We start from the raw sequence: 20960 nt of genomic DNA, 5'->3' as shown, positions 1-20960 counted from the left end.
AAAAAACAAAGCAAGAAAACAAAAAACAAGTGATCACAAGGATATGGAGAAAGTGGAACATTTTTGCATTACTGGTAAGAATGTAAAATGGCACAGGCAACAGTATGGTAGCTTCTCAAGAAACTAAAAATAGAAATACCTATGATCCACTTCTGTGTATATACCCAGAAATGAAAAGAGGTATCAAAGAGAGATTTGAACATACATTCAGAGCAGCATTATGCACAATAGTCACAGGTGGAAGTTGCCAACCCAAGTGTCCATCAACAGATGACTGGATAAGCAAAACATGGTGTATATACATTATAGAACATTAGCCTTAAAAAAGGCAGTTCTGATGCATCTTGCAACATGCACAAAAATGGAAGACATCAGATGCTAAGTGAAATACGTTGGTCACAAAAGACAATTCCAATTATATGAAGTACCTGGAGTAGTTGACCTCATAGACACAAGGTAAAATGCTGGTTGACAGGGATGAGGGGAGGGAAGAAGGGGGCATTATTGTTTAAGATACAGAGTCTCAGGTTTGAAAGATGAAGAGGTCTGTGGATAAATGGTGACACAGCACAATGTGGACTGTTGTTCTGTAACAATGTCAACTTAAAAACTGGTTAAAATGGTACATTTTGTTATCTGTATTTTACATTAAAAATTTGAATCAAGAGGGGCGCCTGGGTGGCTCAGTGGGTTAAGCGTCTGCCTTCTCTCGGGTCATGATCTCAGGGTCCTGGGATTGAGCCCCGTATCGGGCTCACTGCTCGGTGGGGAGCCTGCTTTCCCTTCTCTCTCTGCCTACTTGTGATCTCTGTCAAATAAAAATCTTTTTTTTTTTAAGATTTTATTTATTTATTTGACAGAGAGAGATCACAAGTAGACGGAGAGGCAGGCAGAGAGAGAGAGGGAGGGAAGCAGGCTCCCTGCTGAGCAGAGAGCCCGATGCGGGACTCGATCCCAGGACCCTGAGATCATGACCTGAGCTGAGGGCAGCGGCTTAACCCACTGAGCCACCCAGGCGCCCCTCTGTCAAATAAAAATCTTTAAAAAAAAAAAAAAAAAAAAACCCAAAAACTGAATCAAGAAAAGCCGTGTAAGCACGTTATTTACAAGCATGAAGGCAAGTACAAGTTAACAGCATTGGGAATGCAGGGTGAGTAGTAGTGGTAAAGCAGGAGCAGCACAGTACTTTTGGTTACGTTATCTTGTAGAACTATGAATTTTAAGCTAGGCACAGGTATACTTGGAGGGGAAAGGATTTATGCAGATTGAAATGTGTAGGAAAGAGTCGGTAGGTCTGAGTGGTTCTCAAAACCCCATCAGGAACCGCTGAACGATCAGGCAGCATTTGATCCAGAGTGGTCTCTGAATATATGAAGTACAAACATTTCATAAATGTGTAACCACTATGTGCCTCGCTTTCTTGATACACATTTTTTTTTTCATCTGATGGTCTCCAGTAAGAATACAACCCACACCTTAACAAACTGACCACTACAAACTTTTATTATTTTAGGACCAAAAGGGAGAGAACTCAGTTCTGGCTATTTACCTGACTCCTCCTGTGTTATTTTTTAAAGAAGACTGTCAATATTTTAAAAATATCAATGGCTCTCCCTCACTTTAACAAGTAGCTTTTGGCCAGATTTTCTTCGCTAAGCTTTCCATTTTATCATTTTAAAAGCACAGCTCAAAGGAGAATATAGGTAAAGTCAAATAACCATAATGTAAAAACTCATCGGTAAGAAGAAACTAACTTGAGGTCTTTGGATGCTACTAAATACCAATACCTTCGTCCCCCGAAGCTTTGATCTCCTATAACTCCTAAACGGAGTTCATTTCCCTGGACGGACTGACTGAAAGATTACAAGGGTGTTGAACAGCAAGAGCTGTTAAGGTTGTACATCATTAAGGAATACACACAGATACTTGACTAAATTAAAACAAAAAACGGGTGGCTGTGGTCATGATCTCAGAGTCCTGGGATAGAGCCCCCTATCTCCTGCTTACTGTGGAGTCTGCTTCTCCCGCTCTCTGCCCCTTCCCCAACTCATGCACTTTCAAATGTAAAAAAATCTTTAAAAAAGGGGATGGATATTCTATTGCCATTCCTGTTTTTTTCAGTGGAACAAATTTTAAATGCAAAACACCAGATGAACCAATAAGCTTCATTAATGTAAACAAACCTCTCAAGACAACTAGCCTTGAAAAGAGCATTAAATATAAAGTCTTAGACCAGGAAGTAAAAAACGAAGAGACAAAAAGAACTGTAGTATACCAAGTGTGGATAATTTCCATTTTAGAATCTTACAGTAGAGTGGCAATTGTAAAACTTAGTTGAAATCCTGAAATGACAGTTGTTCAAGCTAAGAAACATAATAAATTCATTTTTATTTTTATCAACGTGGGAAAATCCTTAAAATAGGCAAATATGTACATGATGAAACTGTGCTCCCCCGAGTGCAATAGCGGTAAGTGATTTCCATATATATTTCTTGTCTTTTTCTTTTCAGATAACCACATTTTAATATCAGCTTTGGTGATTGCTAGCACAGTAATTTTAACAGTTTTGGGAGCAATCGTTTGGTTCCTGTACAAAAGAAATTCGGATGCCGGTTTCACCACAGTTTTTTCAACTGCACCCCAATCACCTTATAATGATGACTGTGTTTTGGTAGTTGCAGAAGAAAACGAGTATGCTGTTCAATTTGACTAAGATTTTGGAAATCTCAGATTAAGACATCAAGTACTTTGACAGTGATTCCTGTGTAGGACTTTAATGTAAAACTTGACAATGAAAAATTACAGTTTTTATGGTGTATTTCCTTATTCCAGTAGCATTCACTATTCTCATGTAATCACTGTGACAAAAATTGATCTTTAGGTTCTTCTAAGAACAAAATTTTAAAAAATTATCATAGATATAATTTAGTTTTAACCACTTCCTTAAAATGCATCTTTCACTTGAAAAAATTTAAATAAAGGCCAAAGTAGTAAAACAGATAAAAACCCAGTCTACTCCTCTATCTTCCTTCCCATTTAGTTGAACCACTGTAGGTTACAGTTGAATTAAAAAACAAAAACTACGTACCGCTATAGTTTTACCAATCACCATGTCTTTACCAATTTCTAGGTCTTGCTCCTTTATTAATAAACAAGATATGGGAAATAAAAGACTGTTAAATAGATCCTGTACATTCAGATGTCACACATGCCATTTACTATGGCAGTTAATTCTTTTAATATTTTTATCTTCCTTTTTGAGTTAAATGTAGAAAATACTGTAGATTTTAAGGAGCCCCTATTCCACATAACTTTACAGTTTCATCACTTTTAGAACATCACTTTGGACCAGAAATAGTATTTAGCACTGATCACAAATGGTTAGAACGTCAATGAAATACATTTTTTGAAACAATAAGATTACAGCCATACTAGGAAGATGTGGAGGAGGCTGGCAATGAGGCTAACACTTTCACCACAGAGCCCATTTAAGGATTTTTCTCCTACTACCAGAACTGTTCCTATACAAGGTATATTATGCTCTCCACTACTATGAACTAGCCATTCAATGACATGAAAAGTATGTAAGCAAAAACTGTAGAAAAACACTACATACTACTGTAGTGGTGATACTCAAAGTCTTCAGTAAAATGTACGTCTTAAGACAAAGGTGAAAAGAGTAAATCATTTTGGGGATAAAAAATGAAAATGAAGCTGAAGCAAGAGTGATTTTCCTTAGTATCCTTTACAGCTTAAAAATCTGAAAAGATAAAAAATATACAGAGTTCACATAAAACCAGATTTACTGTATTTGTAAATTTGAAAGCTCAAAGTTGTCATCTCTCTCCCTAACCCACATGCCACCAGTTATGGGGAATACTTTGGGGAGATACACTCTTCTCATGCTTGACCAATGGCAACAAAGTCCCAGCTTGTGCCATCTGTTTCCACTGGCACTATGAATAACATCCTTCATCACAACTGAAGGCACTATTAGTTACTGACACAGGAAAAAACGAAGTGATGACAGGACCATACACTGTGGCTCTGTGGTACTAAACATGCAGATGTTACACTAGTTGTAGTACACAAAACAATTACACTCTATAAGAGCTTTAAATTTCTGAGATCTTGGATATTGTCTTATTTTATTATTGATAAGCTATTAAGAGTGGTACAAATGGTGAACAGACAATTCTAGTCCACTTTTTCTATTCAAGTTCTACCAGTCCTTTAAGAACTGGGAGTGATCTTAACTCTTCCTTAAAACTTCCTCTAATAGTCAAATTTCTATAATGCCCAATATGGTAGCAACAAGCTCCATGTGGCTATTTAAATAAATATAATGTTTAAGTGTTGTTCCCTAGTTGCACTAGGCACACTTCAAATGCTCAAAACACATGCAGTCACTGTAGCTACCGTATTGGGCAAAACAAATTATAGAACATTTCTATTATCACAAAGTTTTATCGGACAGTGCTGCTCTAGAATCTCCTCTTCCTACTTAACTCCCATACAACTGATTTTCTTCTGTTCATTTTGAGAACTTCTACCCAGTGGGAGCTCTTCCAAAATGGCCTCTTTAACCTGATTTCCATATTTTATTTCATCTTTCAAGTAAGTTCTTAGAGATCCCTGGTATTGAAGTGTTAAATCTTAATTTTCTTCATATATCAGAACATCTGTTAACAGGCCCTTGTATCTATTCGGTGGTCAACAGCTAACTGGATCATTCAAATCTGTATTTTTCACATTAAGAATAACATAAATGTGCTTGTTTATATTCAAAATGTATAAACGGCTTTCTGAACATCTTGGTTCTAGCTAATAAGGACAATATAAATTCTTACATTTGGCAAGTATCTAGAGAGAGTATTACTTTTAACTTCATTTTCCTAGGAATTTGCATTCTTGTAGTGAATAGGATATGGTCTCTGTTTAGGGTTTAAAAGTAATAACCAATGAAAAGACTTTCCTTATTCCCTCTAATTCACACTTACTGGAAGCTTTTATAATACTGTAATACGAAATAGTGGTACTAAGGATCGACAAGAATACTATAAAAGCTCAAGCCACTGCATATCTCTGTCATTACAAAATTATAAACTGCATGCCAATGGAGTGTTTTCTACTACTTAATTTTTTAAATAAAAAGTTTTGTGGGTTAAGCAGAAGATACTTAAATTTTCATGCTGAGTTCTATTCAAAGTGAAACTGTTTCAAACTCAAGGCATCCTTAAAGACCCAGATGACAGATATTCAAACTGGCATTATTAAATTTTGTATTTTTTCTTTAAGGCAATGCAAAGGTAACTGCTGAGCTGAGCAATGTTTTAGAAAGAGTTATATATTTTTGTATGAAACCGGATTTTACTTTTTAATAAAGTTCTTGGCTCTAGGGTTGACGTCTACTTTGAGCACCAGTTTAAAGGAAACATTTCAAACTATAAAGTAAATCAATCAGTATGCACTTTATTTTCAGCCAAGGTTTTACATTGTCTTAAGACCAACAAACTATGTGTGGGCAAACTGCTGATTCACGTTTGAGAAATTACATGGTTTCTACTTAGGTTCTGAAAATGTAGTTCGTTGCCGTAACATAAGACTTTATTTAATCTGAAAACCACCTGAAGGTGTTTAGAAGTGTATCCTAAGAGATACACTTGTTGACAGGAAATATACAGTGTTATGAAAGTATACACAATTCATGACCACAGTGTAGAGCTATTCATGGTGAATAGGTAATGTTTATCTGTTCTCCAAAAGTAGTGAAAAACATTAAGTCACTAAATAAAAGCTCAGAATTACCAAGGAACAGTTAAAAACGACCAGGATCCAAACAGGTTACTTATATATTTATCTATAAAGAAGTGACAACACTAAAAAACACATTGAAAACCAGTGTTTTGAACTTTAAGTGTGGGATTTAAAAATACTCCATTAACTTGAGAGTGCAATAATTTTTTCCAAATAACATTTGACGGGCAATTCTGATATATTTTACAGCTGAAATATTCCTAAAAGGAATATCTACATACTATGGCCTATCAAATATAATCTGCATTTTGCAAATCAATACAAAAATTTATCCATCATTTATATTTCATATTTATATCTTTTTAAAAATTAGATTTTATTGCTAAATGAATTTAGAATTCATATTAAATTTGGAAACCTAATATAATGCTTTCATACCTTATTCCCCAATTGATTTTTTAGAAACACTGGAAGCAAATGATTATGAAAATGAGACTGCAACAGAAGGCATTTTGAAAAGAAAAATAATTAGGTGCCATTTGCCATTTTATTTCAAAAGACCATTTTGTCCCACTTTTTTCACTAGCAAGAGACTAAAACATGAACCTTTTTTTTTTAAATAAATATGACTACAGTAATCAGAACACAAAAAAGAATCGTCAGCATTGCTTAGATATCTAAAACAAGGGTAACACTTTCCCACTCACCTAAAAGAAAAATACTTTTTGATTACCAGTTTACAAACATCAGATTCACTGGCCATGTTAAAAGGTCCAGCAAAATTTTAATCCAACAATACTTGAGAATGAATACACACACACACACACACACACACAGGACATGTGTGTGTGTATATATAGTCATTATAAATATATATACACACGTGTGTATATATATACATATACACGTGTGTGTGTGTGTATATATATAGTCAATGTATTCAATAGGCATTCCCCCACAAAATTAATTCATACTTAATTGCCACTTTTAATAAACACTTGTTCACAGATCATCCATTTGTCTTATATGAAGTTAGGCAATATCAAATGTTCTGTTATGGTCTCCATCTTCTTCGGAATCATCCTCTGAAGCTGTTGAAAGAAAACAGGATGATCAAGAATGATTTTAAGGGGATGAGAATGGAAGTGTAAATATGAAGCCAGAATAGCAATGACTTGTAAATAAAAATCCCAATTTAGTATACTGTTTGGTCAAAATGGTAAATGACAGGGTTAGGGGTGGTCTGACTGTGGGCGATGCCCATCCACAATGTTCCCACCCCCACATCTTTTTGTTAGGTTAGTTTTTATAAAAATGAAAATGCTTAAAAATGTGCTTCAAGAAACATCTTCTAAACAACTGAGATCAATCTGTGTTCATAGTAGCTAATGATACAGACACCAGAGAAAAAATGAACTTAAGGCAAGTGCTCTCACACACCTGAGAAGAATCTGGTTTATTACTGCTGCATGTTTGATGCATCCGATGAGAATGAAAAAAAATGTACACAGAATAGGTTATGGGTGTTCTTCCAATTTACATCAAAGCTCTGTCTATACAATGCCAAGAAAAGCTCTATTTAGCCAAAAAAGCTTTATATAGACACAGCCCAAGTTAAAATAATTGGATTCAATAAAAACCTTTTGTTGAGATTATTCCTATGCCTCCACATTGTCAGAAACATCACTTGCGCAATGTTTGTGACATTAGTTTATTATTAAGTAGCTCAGAAGTTTAAAATATACATCCTGGAATGTCAATAGGAAGGACATAAGTAAAAAACTATGTATTCTATAAACTGTTCTGTGTGTTCAGAAAAATGGAAGTTCACTAAAATAAACACCCAACCAGCATTTCCCCTAATATCAAGGGCAGAAAGTTTAAATGTACACTATTCTTGTATTAATACTGGACCCAATATTTAAGAGTACCCAACAAATGGAATCGACAAAAAAATTATGCTACATGTATGGATGAAACGTGAAGTTTCCTTAGTCTACCTATCTTGCAGAAATCTTAAGTCCATTTTTAATAAATGCTATCAAGCACGTACTTAGCTCACAAATGAGTAGATCCTGCAGTTAAGTTTTATGCTGTATCACAGAAAATATCAAACTAAAAAATAAAACAGCTCTTCAGGGAAATTCTCATGTTTTCTATTTGATTAAAGCCATAGGAGAAGAAAATTCAGTCAGAACTAGCTCTTAGAACATATGAAAATTCGGGTACTTAGAAGTAAGTTTGTAGCACCCACATCTGTCACTCACAGCCGAATGTGGGTGTGTTTCACCTCCGTCTTTCTCACACGCTGGGAGTAGACACTGCTATGTTTAAGAAACTAAATTCTAAATGAGAATGTTAATTTTAAAAAAACAAAATGAAACAAGCAATCTGAGGAAAATATACAGTGAAACAAATCACTATCATCACATCTGGCCAAGTATTAATTATAATTTACCAAAAAAGAGATTGTTGTGTTAGACAACACAAGGGATCTAAACTAAGAAGATATAAAAGAAAAAGTATTTATACCCAATGAATTCACATCTTATATACCATTTATTCCTTTATATACCATTTTCACAAATACTGAAATGTGAAAATGCAGTATCTGGTGGAACCTCTAATCCCCTCAAAACTTAAAAACAATACAGACTTAATGACAAAAATCAGTGTCTTAGAATATTCAAGGCATTAAAAGGTTCCCATGAAGACCAAGTCCTTCCCAAACTTTAAAGGATGCTGAGCTTACCCTAAAGGTAAAAAAATTATGCACACTACAGGTAACACTCCAAGTGTTTTGAAGATGAGTACAGAAGATAATCCAGTGGGAGAATACATATTTTAAAGCACTTCAGAGAGTGTAATGGAATCTGACCGTGGGAAGCCAGTTGCTTTGGGTGAAAAAGTACAATAGGTACGGTAATCTTGGATTCTCAGGGATTGTTTCAGAGCTACTGATATCTGTGCCCACCTGATATGAAGCACCCTGGAGGTTGTAGGACTTTGAGGTTAAGCTGTGCAGATGCCTGTAAAGATTTGGGCATTAAGTGCCTTCACATAGGAGCCCAGGCAGAAGTCCTAATGCTGGAACGTGATCTTAAGAGATTGGAGCTGCTGGCGGAGCTGGCTGCCTATTAAAGGTCCATGAGGACCTGAACAAGGAGCAAAAAAAAAACTATGGCTTCTGTTACAGACTCAGAATTAGGAATCTTTCACCCTTATTTTCCTAGAACTACAAACAAACCCAGGGAAAACCTTTAGTGATCTAACAAAGCTGAGTAACAAGTAAAACTTCATAGACACACACACAAATATTGAACAGATTTAGAAGTGTGGTTTGACCAGTGAATGTTTTCTTTTTGATTAAAAGTTCTAAAACTAAGACATTCAAAAATAAAATTTTATTTAAAATACTTAAAATACATCCTATACCTTAAAATAGAATTTAAAAAAATACATGCTTTTAAAAAACTGTCACCTGCTCTACCCATCTTTGCCAAATCAATTATTTTGCTATTATTAAGCCTATAAATGAAGCTCTAATTTGGTAGAAAGAATATACAATTAGGTTTTGCTCTGTGGGTTTAATTTGCAAAAGTAAATTCAACAAGTCTGGGAAGGGGAAATTCCACCTACTTTCGAGATCTTCCATATGTGCCTGAAGAGTTCTTGCAAGGTTAATAAACTAGAAACAATGCAGAAAGAAATATAGTAGTTTAAATGTTGCAAATGTATCTAAAAAGAGATTAGTATAGGAGATTCATTTCTACTTAAGAAAGTCAAACACCATTTTAAGCCTTTAAATAGGGGTCTTTCTACCCCCACATCACAAATTACAAGCTTAGGATATTATCTTTTAAATGTTGTAATAATCATTATATAAATGGCCATGTAGATATCATGAATCATGTAGAAACTGAAAACAGATGCAATAAATTAATCCAATGGCACTGTCTTCTTGCAACACCTCAAAAAATTATGGAGAAAAAAATTAAAACCATTACCATTTGGACACAAATGATTCACTTTTAGTGGTCAATTAAAAAAAAAAAAAAAAACAGAATAAGACAAGAACAATAACCAGTATTTTCCTGCCTAAATTTGATAGCTCCAGAAGTATTTTAATCTGGTGAAAACTTCCCCTTTAATATAACTTGTCTGTATCTTTCTCAAAGGCATCCAACAGATCTTATTATATGCATTATATAAGGTTTATTCATTTTGACAAGGTAAGTCACCTTTTAAGAAATAGTTTTATAGCACTTACTAAATTTAGGTTCTATGATTTCTTAAGGCCTTAGAAATCAAGAGAGCTCTGCTCAAATTCTGAATGCTCTTGATAGCTCATTCTTTTTTTTCTCAATGATATTAATCTGTCCAAAAGGCTCACAGGAATAATGCTCACATAATGATTACGGAAAAATATTTTTTAACCAATTAGAAACAGTATATGTATTGGTTATTTGATAATTTTCAAAATAAAACAGATTTTACATTTCACCAAATCTATTCACAAGCAGATTTACATTTCACCAAAAACTCAGATCTATTTTTAATCATCAGAGTGAACATTTACTTTAAAAAGTCTGAAATATATCTTTATGAACATGTTTTAAGATATGAAGTGTTCACAATGCTAGAGTAATGAGATGTAGACCCTAGCCCCTGCCACATTAAATGGGCCAGGCAGCAGAGTATAAATTTCCTATGGTACACTGAGGTAACTAGTATCATTTTACTTATGAGCACCTAAAAGACAGCTAGCTCAAGTGTTAAATTAAGGTAAGTGTAAACAGAGTAAACACACAATAGTCCCTATCTTCAGTAGTTTGTAATATGAATGCTTAAAAATTAGTACACTGGCAATCTTTTATATACTAACAAATGAAATTGAAGTTAATTTCCCAAACTCCTGGTTTTTGAAGTTCAATTTCAATGTCAGGTTTCTAAGTTGTAATAATGAGTTGGATGTTCCTTTCCAAATTAAAAAGAGCATTTCCTCTAGGTGTTTTCAATTCATCCCCGTTTTTCACTGAAATATATTCCAATTACCTTCAAGAGCTAGAAAATTACTTCTACAAAAAGCTTAATGAAAAAAATTAGGCTGTTTGATACAGAAGTAAGGAAGACCGCTTTTTCTATTAAATCTATAATATCTTTATTTTTAAGATACATTTTAATATAAGAGCTCCCCCCCCAAAATAGAATGTGAACATATAAAACAATGTGCTTTCCAAAGCAAACACTTGCAGCATCGCACCCTTCCCCCCCACTCCAATATTACTTACTCGGACACGCGTGCTTGGTTCATTTGTATTTCCCATCATATCAGAAAAGCTTTGTTCGCACAAGTGCAATAACACAACTAGGTAGAGACCAGAGCTGATAAACTCATACTCAGCCTTTAACAGGGAAGCAAACGAGAAAAATAAGGAGAATCAAAAATTAGGAGAATGAGATTTGATACTCAGTATACTGATAAACTAGAGGAAATGTATTTGTAATCAGTTTCTAGGAAGAGATACAGTGCCATCTATTAAAAAAGAAATAAAAAGCTATCCCTCGTAGTTTTGAAAAATTTTACTAATGTTATATAATGTGTTCAAATGGGTGTTCTTTATTCTCATATAGTTTTCCTTTATGTAATTATTTATATAAAAGTGGGGAAAAAAATAATGTGATGGTAAAATAAATGCTCTGAATAAAGCTCAAAATAGATTTCTTTGCACAGATGGCTGTAACTGTTTACTTAAAAATTAGCATTTCATCTATAGCTATATCAATATATTACATAACTAAAATCCTATTCTGAGAGGTCAAGTGTTTCTTATGTAATTTAACTAACTTCAAGGCAACAGCAAATACAAAAATGAACTTAAAAAAAAAAAAAGGCAGTAGGGCGCCTGGGTGGCTAAGTCAGTTAAGCATCTGTTTGTCTTCAGCTCAGGTCATGATTCCAGAGTCCTGAGATCGAGTCCACACTTCTCCCTCTGTCTCTCATGAATAAATAAATAAAATCTTAAGAAAAAAAAAAGGCATAGTAAAGTAACTTCCAGATATCCTTTGCATAGAAATTTGCAGTGGGCAAAAATAGTTCTTTGGTTTAAAGCTGTTCTGCTGTTTTGAAGTTAAGAATACAAAACATGAATATAATATTATTAAAAATCTAAACTGTTATGTAATTGTTACACAGTGAACTATCTGTAAATTGCATCATTTTCTCATAATAAAGTTATCTGAAATTAAGAATTGTACGTTCTTAGTACGAACTTGAGCGAGTTACTGATTACAGATTCTTCAGAATACTCAACAAATTTCAAATTGATTAAAAGTTTCGCTAAATACTTCATTAACTGCTTATTTTTAACTTAAAAGGTAATCATGTATCTAGGAGATTTAAAAAAAGAGTTTAATGGTTATCACCTTGAAAAAAATGAAGGCACTGGATAATGAAAAACTAAACTATACTTAAAATGAAGGTAGTTGTCAGGCCACTAGAATCCATGATTCACAAAGAACAAAGATGTTAAAGCCAGGAAGCTTAATCACGACTGTCATTTTTATAATGACTCCACGCAGTATTTCCTAACACCTCTAAATTATTTAAGAAGTGGGTCATTAAAATTCTTGAAGAAAAATAAAAACATTCCTAGCTATAATGAAAGTCAAAACCACCTTCAAGAGACATGATGGAGCACCTAAGAAAGAATGGCAGGAGAAAGCCATCCTTTGAAACCTACACTAATTTTGAGAAGATTAAAAAAAAACAAGAACAAAAATACAAAAAAAAAAAATCACAAAATTCTTTGCATTATTCCACCTTTCCATACCCCCCCATTCTATAAAATACCAATGTCCAGCTGTCTCTAGAGACGTCTTAAGAATTTAAGACAATGCATTACTCAGACTGATACTCCTTTTGGAGTACGTTTTAGAGTATGCTTCATTAAAGAGTAAAACAATAATTAACATTAGAGTAGTATCTGTACTATAGCAACTGCCTAATGTTTCATTCATTAAATCAGTGACTCTTAACCTGGATGTAAGCAATTAGCTTCAAGAGATCTGGGAATCCCTAAAATTATATACAGATTTTGTGTATATGTATATTTTGTAAGGTGTGTTTCTGGTTTTATCCAGATTTTCAAAGGGCATCCATATTCCCACATTTAAAAAGTGAAGCATGCCCACAAAAGATCATATATTGCATGTTTCCATTTATATGAAATATCCAAAACAGATAATCCATAGAGACAGAACACAGATTGGTGGCTGCCAGGGGATGGGAGAAGGGGGAAGGAGCAAATGCTTAATGGGCATAGGATTTTCTTTTAGAGATGAAAATGTCCTGGAACTAGGTGGAGGTGATGGTTGCACAGCACTGCAAATGTACTAGTACCAATAAACTGTTTACCTTAAAATGGTTATGTTATATAAACTTCAATTTAAAAAGGGGGGGGGAGGTGCTCATTACTCCTTCATTTAAAAAGTGCTTTTTCAAGCATTCATGCATTCTCTCATCATCATCTCTCTTTTTATCAAAAATATGCTAAGCACACTTGGATAATATGGCCCTAGAGCCATCCTTTGTAATCTCTTCCAACATCTTCCCTCTTCCCCTGAATTTTCCTTTAAAAAGGGGAAAAACCTGAGCTCTAAGCTTCAAGAAAAAAGACTGATCAAATCAATGGGGGGTGGGGGTGGGGAGGAGTGCTCAATACATACCAAAAAAATCTGAGAAATGAGAGGAAAATATTTGAAATAAAATCTTAACATGATCAGAGAAATCCCAATTATTCATTATATAATTAACAGCATGACTGTAATGATACAATACTGAAGGAAAGAGAAACAATGTCAACTTGGAATAAATGACTTCATGTAAGATAACTCGTTCAACAATAAGGTAGGAGTGGGAAGAGGGCAGGGGAAGCGAGGAAAGGAAGGGTAGAGGGAACCAGACAGGAGTAAGAACAAGGGGCATCAGATAGGTTCATAAAAAAAATTATTCCTAACATAAAAAATATAGAACTAGGATGCAGATGTGGGGACTGGTGTTTTAACTATTTTCCAGTACTCAAGAGGCATTCACAACTGAGACAGCTATGGGGAGAGAAGGTTGGTATTACTACTTTGGGACTAATTTCCTAAGCTTTTATTATTTTCAGGTTTATTTAAAAGACGTATGATGAATTTTATTTTAAACCCAGAATGTGTGACTTGGTTATTTGCCTTCTGCTTTAAAAAGTTAGGGGAAAAATAATACAAAATTATAAAATCATATAATACCTAATGTAATAACAGAGAATTATATTAAAACCATTACTATTATTATTTCAATGTCGGTTTTCTGACCATGATTTAATCTTTTCTTCAAGAGTTGTCCTTTAAGCATAGAATAGACACTTACCAAATTAGGCAAAATATACTAACTTGTTCATTTGCATGAGCTCTATGTAGTTCATGAATATCAAAATCCTCCAGGTTAAGCTGCAACTTCTCTTTACAGAGTTCACAGGTGGTTACGGCCTCTAAGGAAGAACCTGGTAAAATCAAAAGTAAAGTTTATGTCTCCACAAACATTTTTCCTTGTAAAGTTCTTTCTGAAAAAGATTTTATTTGAGAGAGCGAGCCTGAGCAGGGTGGGAGGTGGAAAAGAGGCAGAGGGAAAAGCAGACTCCCCATGGAGCAGGGAGACCAATGTGGGGGTTGATCCCAGGACACTGAGATCATGACCTGAGCCAAAAGCAGCTGCTTAACCAACTGAACAACGCAGGCACCCCTCCTTCTTAAGTTTTAACCTTAGAATATAAGTATATACTCTATATATCAATATATAATCAAAATATATACACATTCTACATATTAAGATATATATTCTATGTATCAATATATATAATCAATATATAGAAAGGAAGTAAGACTACATTGGTAACACTGATGTGCTTGTCAGGTCCTAATCTATGGTATTTAGGCCCAGCCCATTATTTATCTATTGTTTTTTGCCTCCCAGAAATGCACATACATCCCCACCCCTGATGGTGGGAAGCTGACAATGGAATGTCATCTGTACTTCCCACTTCCTCAAGTACCTTGACAGGATGCCATGAAAACAATTTTAAGTAATACAGTATCCCAAACAATGAGTTACCCTATACTCAGGCCAGTATCTTTGATATGACAACACAGACCTTTTGAGCTCTAAGAAATGTACCTTCCCTAATGAGGGGAAAAAAGGAATCCACTTCTGTCCTTTCAGCCATAAAAGGAATGAAGTTCTGATACATGCTACCACACCGATGAACCCTGAAAACTTGCTAAGTAAAATAAAGCAGATACAAAAAGGACAAATATTATAATATGATTCTATTTATATGAATTATGTAGAACAGGCAAATTCAGAGAGAAAATGAGTAAGTTACCAGGGACTGAGGAGAAGGGAGAGGTGGAACTTGCTACTTAATGGATACAGTTTTTGTTTGGAGTGATGAAAAATTTTTCAAGTGGGTAGTGGTGATGGTCACACAGCATTCTGAATGTATTTAATGTTACTGAGCTGTACACTTAATATTATGGTCAAAAGGAAAATTATATATATATAGTTTATCAAAATTAAAAGGAAAAAAAAAAGCTCCTTCTATCCCATATGCATTCAGTTATTGGTTACTCCTCAGCTTCTGGGTCTAATAGGTGATAGTCTAATTAAACACAGCCATTTCCACACCTCCACCCCACCATTTTTATTTTTAGATAGAGCTTTAAACTGAAAAAAGATGTCCTAAAAGTTTAAGAAGTCATGTGATTAACAGGGTAGAGGTTTAGATTCAATTCAACTAAGATTTGTTGACTTTGTTATGTACTAAGATTTAGAAGGAAAAGGTAGTATACCCTGTTGTCTTCAAGGAGCTCTTAAACCTCTTAAAATAGTAAATTTGGCACGAAGTCCAAGACAGCAATTGTAATTTACATGCATCTTCTTTTGAAAATACCTAACAGAAAGTGAGTGCTATTATGAGGTAATATGTTGTCTCAAAATGTCCTATAGTCAAACTACATAAGATATTCACAGTATTTCAAGGAATGAATAAAAACTAGTTGTGACTGTTGCTGCTATTTTAGGAGTCTAACATACTTAAAGATTTTGAAATTAAAATGCCATCTGGAATATTTTAACAAAAAAATTAATATTGTACCACTAACTGAACTAAATTCAGGGAAAGTTCGTATTATGATCTGAAGGAGAATATAAAGAATGTGAAAGATAAAATTTAACAGACATTTCCTAAAACTATCTTCTGATTCAGAAGCTAAGTATTATTATATAATATGGACCTTGGAGACAGACCATGTGGTACAAATTGTTACACATCTTAGGGATTCATTTCTTCTCTTCTAGGAATTAAGAGTCTTCTAGAACATTTAAAAAGGTCATATATAGCTGGGAAAAGTCCATTTATACCTACACTGTTTAGTCCATGACTCTTTCCACGTATACTCCACCTCATTCAGTAGGCCCTGACTGCATTTGTCTAAACTCTTATGTCTATAAACTTGCTTTATACATCTCTGCACATCCTGCAGAATTTAACAGTACACACATGGCAGCTGCTTAATAAATGTTTATATCAATCTCTACCAGAATGAATCTTCTACCAGACAGGTCTTTATGTAAGTATGAGAAAGGCTTGTGAAAATTTATCAGGAAGGTTCAGATCTTGAGATCTTTACATTCATTTGACCGTATCTTAGAAAGTACATATTATAACCTGATAAAACCCATCAAATTGAGTATTTGCCACATGCCCAGTACTGTGAGAAACTATAAACATCATCTCATTTGACTTTCACAACAACCGTGTGTGGTAAATACTACTAGTTCTACTCATAATGGAACTGAGGCCCAATCCCAGAACTACTTAAGAGTGTCTAAAAATAGATCTAGGCATCTTTGTATCTAAAAACTCTACTGGGTTAATTGTGACCAGCAGCCAGCATTGAGAACCAATGTTAAAAAACTTACTCGAGATCTTCTAGGTAAGTGTTAGAGCCATTATGCCAATCTCGTCTTGTCTAATTCCAAAATGCCAATGTTCTTAACACTGTATTATCTGTTGTTCTGCCTACACAACACTAACAAAAATCTAACTGCAAATATTATCAGAAGGTGAATCACACTGTTTTTCATTCTGGTAATGGCTAACATTCCTGGGCCCTGACTGTCAAGAACCAATGCTTCCATGACAAACACTCATTTCATCTTAGTAAGGCCCTAGGGCAGTGATAACAAAGCCAAGAGGCTGTTGTAACACCATACAGCTAAGAAAAGGCTGCTACAAATCAGACACATCTGTCCTACAGCTTTGGATCAGACTACCTTAAAACAGAAAATAAACCCCCTACCCCAAGGAGGCCTTGGCTACCTAGCTACACACAAAATTTTCCCAGGAGTCTCATAATCTCTAGCTTGAACAGGTTACCCAACTCTTTCAAAAGATTATTAAAATTAGTATTAATGCCATCATACCTCACAAATGATTTTCCTAAGTCACCAACTGCAAGACTGTCAATCTCATACTGTGTCCATTTATTAATCTGATCTAATTTCCCACCCTACTCACTCTACTAGTTATTTTCACTATGTTCTCTGGTATTCATGGTCTAAACTTCTCTCATAACCAGTCTCTTTTTGGATTAATCTCTTCAACTTCACACCTAAATCACAGTGCCCTTCTAGACTGTTACATACTTTTTTCCCACAACCCTTTATACCTCAGGACCAAGAAGTAGAAATAAATAACCCCATACCTATTGCTATTTTGAAACTCTAAGTCCCTCCTCTTTCATTAATAACTTTAGCACCTGGCTTTCCATCTTTATCAACTTACTTCTTGGCTATTTCAATATCCACACACACTTCCTCAATATCCATGCTTCTAAGTATCACCCTTCCCCACCCTGCCACCCACTATGGTCATATCCTTGACTTTGTCATCATAGTTTACTGCACTACCCCTAAATCTGTATTTTAGGCATTTTCTCCAGTGTACCTAAAATTTCTCATCAGTCCAGTTTACCTACTCTGGCAATTGTCTTCAATGTCAATGAGACTCAAAGACTTCTAACCCTACACCACTTTCTAATGTCCTTACTTCCCCTCTTGATTTTAATTTCCATGGCCATCACAACTATGTCCTTACGAATATCCTTAACTCCCTTCATCATATTTGCCTAGAAAAGGTCCCAACACCAGCGACCCCAAATCCCTGTCTATATCCAACTATCTGAAAACCGCTTCTAAAAAATGTACATCTCACTTTTAAATTATATTCCCAGCCACAGATTTTTATGGACATTAGTACTTCCAGAACCCTAAAAATGTTTTTAAGTATTATTTTCCCTACACATCATAAATCTCTTAAACTGTCCTCCAATCATGGGGCGCCTGGGTGGCTCAGTGGTTTAAGCCGCTGCCTTCGGCTCAGGTCATGATCTCAGGGTCCTGGGATCGAGTCCCGCATCCGGCTCTCTGCTCAGCAGGGAGCCTGCTTCCCTCTCTCTCTCTCTCTCTCTCTGCCTGCCTCTCTGTCTACTTGTGATCTCTCTCTGTCAAATAAATAAATAAAATCTTTAAAACAAAAAACAAAAAACAAAAAAACTGTCCTCCAATCAGCTAAAGACCTTACCTCCTTTTATTAAGAAAACAGAAGCAATTATACAGGAATTCAAGCAAGCATCCTCTCATCAAAGCAACAAACTGATCAACATTCATATCTACACCAGCCTTGTAGATACAAAGTAATTTTTTTTCCTATTAAAGGCTAAAATTTTTTTCCTTCCATTTTATCTTTCATTAAAATAAAACATGCCCTAAAATCTCCCACTTGAAACTGAAACAAAAACACACCCTATGACCCCATTTTACTCCCTAATTCCTCCAACTTATCACCAGTCTCCTTAAATAAAGCTTACCGGAAGAGGGGTCTATGTGGCTGTTTCCTGTCTTACCTTGTTTTCTATTAATCATGCTCATGATTCCATCACTCCACAAAAACTAAAACCACCAAGGACATTCATGCTACCAATTGCCATTTCTTTGTTCGAATCTCTTTGTGATACTTGGTATGTTTGATCATACCCTCTTTAGAACACTTTCTTCTTCTGGCTTACACAACACTGCATTTTCTTAGTTTTCTTCCTACCAGACTGAGGCTGCTTCTCAGATCTCCTCTGCTCCCACTAAATACGTGGGTGCCCCAGGCCTCTGTCCTGGCCTATTCCTTTGATACCTATTCTTGGTCTAGGGACTTTATTTAATCCCATAGCTTAAAATTATTACTTACATGCTCTAATTCCCCAAAATGTAACTTTCAGCACTAATGATTTCCTGAAACAACAGGTTTGTCTAGCTAACTGCCTAGATCACATTTTCAGATGGTTTTCTAATAAGCAGTTTACATCTAAAACAGAATTCTTTATTTCCTGCCCCACACTTATTCCACTCCTACTCTTTAAGTTCAGGAAATGGCCCCACCATGTACTTAGTTGTTCGACACAAAAATACAAAAAATACAAACTTCTCAAACTGTTCTTTCTCCTTCACCACATTCAATCTATTGGCAAGTCATACAGAATCTACCTCCCAAACACACCAGAATCCAACCATTTCCACTCACCATCTCTTGTAAGATAGATTCCTGGATGAACTCCCTGCCTCTATTCTTGTCCCCCTAAAATCCATTCTCCACAAAGCAGCCAAATAAAATCATTTCACTCCCCTGCCTTTCAGTGGCTTCCCATCACACTTAGACAAAAATCTAAATTTCAGACATTAGTTTTAAAAGTCTTAAATGACATAACCTCTGCTAATCTCTCTAATCTCAACTATCACCCCTCTCCTTGTCTACTAATTATACTCCTGCCACACTGCATTTCATTCAGTTCCTCAAACACACCTGTCATATTACCTACCACCTGAAAGTTTTCACACTAGAAATTTCCTCAACTGGAATGCTCTTGCCTTCATTTTGGAATAGCTAGCTCCTCTTTGTTCAGTTTAAATGTTCTCACCTCAACAAGGCATCCCTTTAACGCCCCATACCACCACAAAAGCAAGTGCCTTGTCTGTCCTGTTTACCATTCTAGATACCACACCTAGAACTGTGCCTGGCTCCCTAATGGGTACTCAATTTAATGAATCCCTATACTAACCTTATTACTACTCCACAACAGCATTAGAAACAAGTATTTCTCAAGGCCACATAGCTGGTAAACAGTAAGCATGACTTCTTCAGAAAGATCTTTTTTTTTTTTTAAGATTTTTTTTAATTTATTTGACAGACAGAGATCACAAGTAGGCAGAGAGACAGGCAGAGACGGAGAGGAGGAAGCAGGCTCCTCGCTGAGTGGAGAGCCTGATGCGGGGCTCGATCCCAGGACCCTGGGATCATTACCTGAGCTGAAGGCAGAGGCTTTAACCCACTGAGCCACCAAGGTGCCCCCTTCAGAAAGATCTTACATGACGTAAGGATCAACTGTGATAATCAATTATAGTTACCAAACATCTATGAAAAAGTAGTTTGTTGGGTTAATAAAATACAAGAAACACCATGAAAAATTTACGAAGCAAAACTAATGAGTGCTCTTTTTTTTTTTTTAAGATTTTATTTATTTGATAGAGATCACAAGTAGGCAGAGAGGCAGGCAGAGAGAGAGAGAGAAGCAGGTTCCCCACTGAGCAGAGAGCCCGATGCGGGGCTCGATCCCAGAACCCTGGGATCATGACCTCAGCTGAAGGCAGCAGTTTAACCCACTGAGCCACCCAGGCACCCCCTAATGAGTGCTCTTTAACGCTTTTGTTTAATAAAGTAACATTCTTTTGAAAAGAGTGTAACTCTGACAATAAATTATAATCAGATTTGCTAACTAAAATACATTTGTATGTACATCTCTTAGAAAAACTGTGAAAATAAAATACATAAAAAGATAAATCTCACCAGAGTTAATTTTGGCCTGTAACCACTTTTTCATACATTCTTGGTGGACATACTGCAAACTTCCTGTGCACTTGCATGGCTCTATCAACAAGTTAGATGATGATGCAGCTGCCATCTGACAAATTCTACATAAGTCACCTTCTTCTTCTTCAGAATCCTCTAAAAGGAGGCTAGAAAAGAAGGAACATTTCATAAACAGAGCTATGA

At 35.3% G+C, this 20960-nt stretch overlaps 2 protein-coding genes across 15 annotated transcripts in view; one reads left to right on the top strand and one right to left on the bottom strand.

Moving 5' to 3' along the window:
• LOC125095445 (CD302 antigen) overlaps window positions 1-5398 on the top strand; it is a 141129-nt gene extending 135731 nt beyond the window's left edge. For all 3 annotated transcript variants that reach the window (XM_047721848.1, XM_047721847.1, XM_047721851.1), the window contains one exon: window positions 2511-5398. In XM_047721848.1, the coding sequence (XP_047577804.1) occupies window positions 2511-2713 (203 nt within the window). In that variant the 3' untranslated portion in view covers window positions 2714-5398. The remainder of the gene's footprint in view (window positions 1-2510) is intronic.
• The window catches only part of MARCHF7 (membrane associated ring-CH-type finger 7), a 51028-nt gene continuing 34341 nt past the window's right edge, over window positions 4274-20960 (bottom strand). For 3 of the 12 annotated variants that reach the window (XM_047721864.1, XM_047721865.1, XM_047721869.1), the window contains 4 exons: window positions 20754-20923; window positions 14194-14303; window positions 11049-11162; window positions 4274-9445 (listed from right to left, as the gene is read on the bottom strand). In XM_047721864.1, coding sequence (XP_047577820.1) covers window positions 9266-9445; window positions 11049-11162; window positions 14194-14303; window positions 20754-20923 — 574 coding nt within the window. In that variant the 3' untranslated portion in view covers window positions 4274-9265. Of the gene's footprint in view, window positions 9446-11048; window positions 11163-14170; window positions 14304-20753; window positions 20924-20960 lie in introns of all 12 variants that reach the window. The other 9 variants (XM_047721867.1, XM_047721871.1, XR_007125891.1 and 6 more) reach the window with 8 other exon arrangements.

The sequence above is a fragment of the Lutra lutra genome, chromosome 3 (assembly GCF_902655055.1).
Source record: "Lutra lutra chromosome 3, mLutLut1.2, whole genome shotgun sequence".
NCBI lineage: Eukaryota > Metazoa > Chordata > Mammalia > Carnivora > Mustelidae > Lutra > Lutra lutra.
Note: the sequence above shows the minus strand (reverse complement) of the source record. Positions and strands in the feature narration are given on the sequence as shown.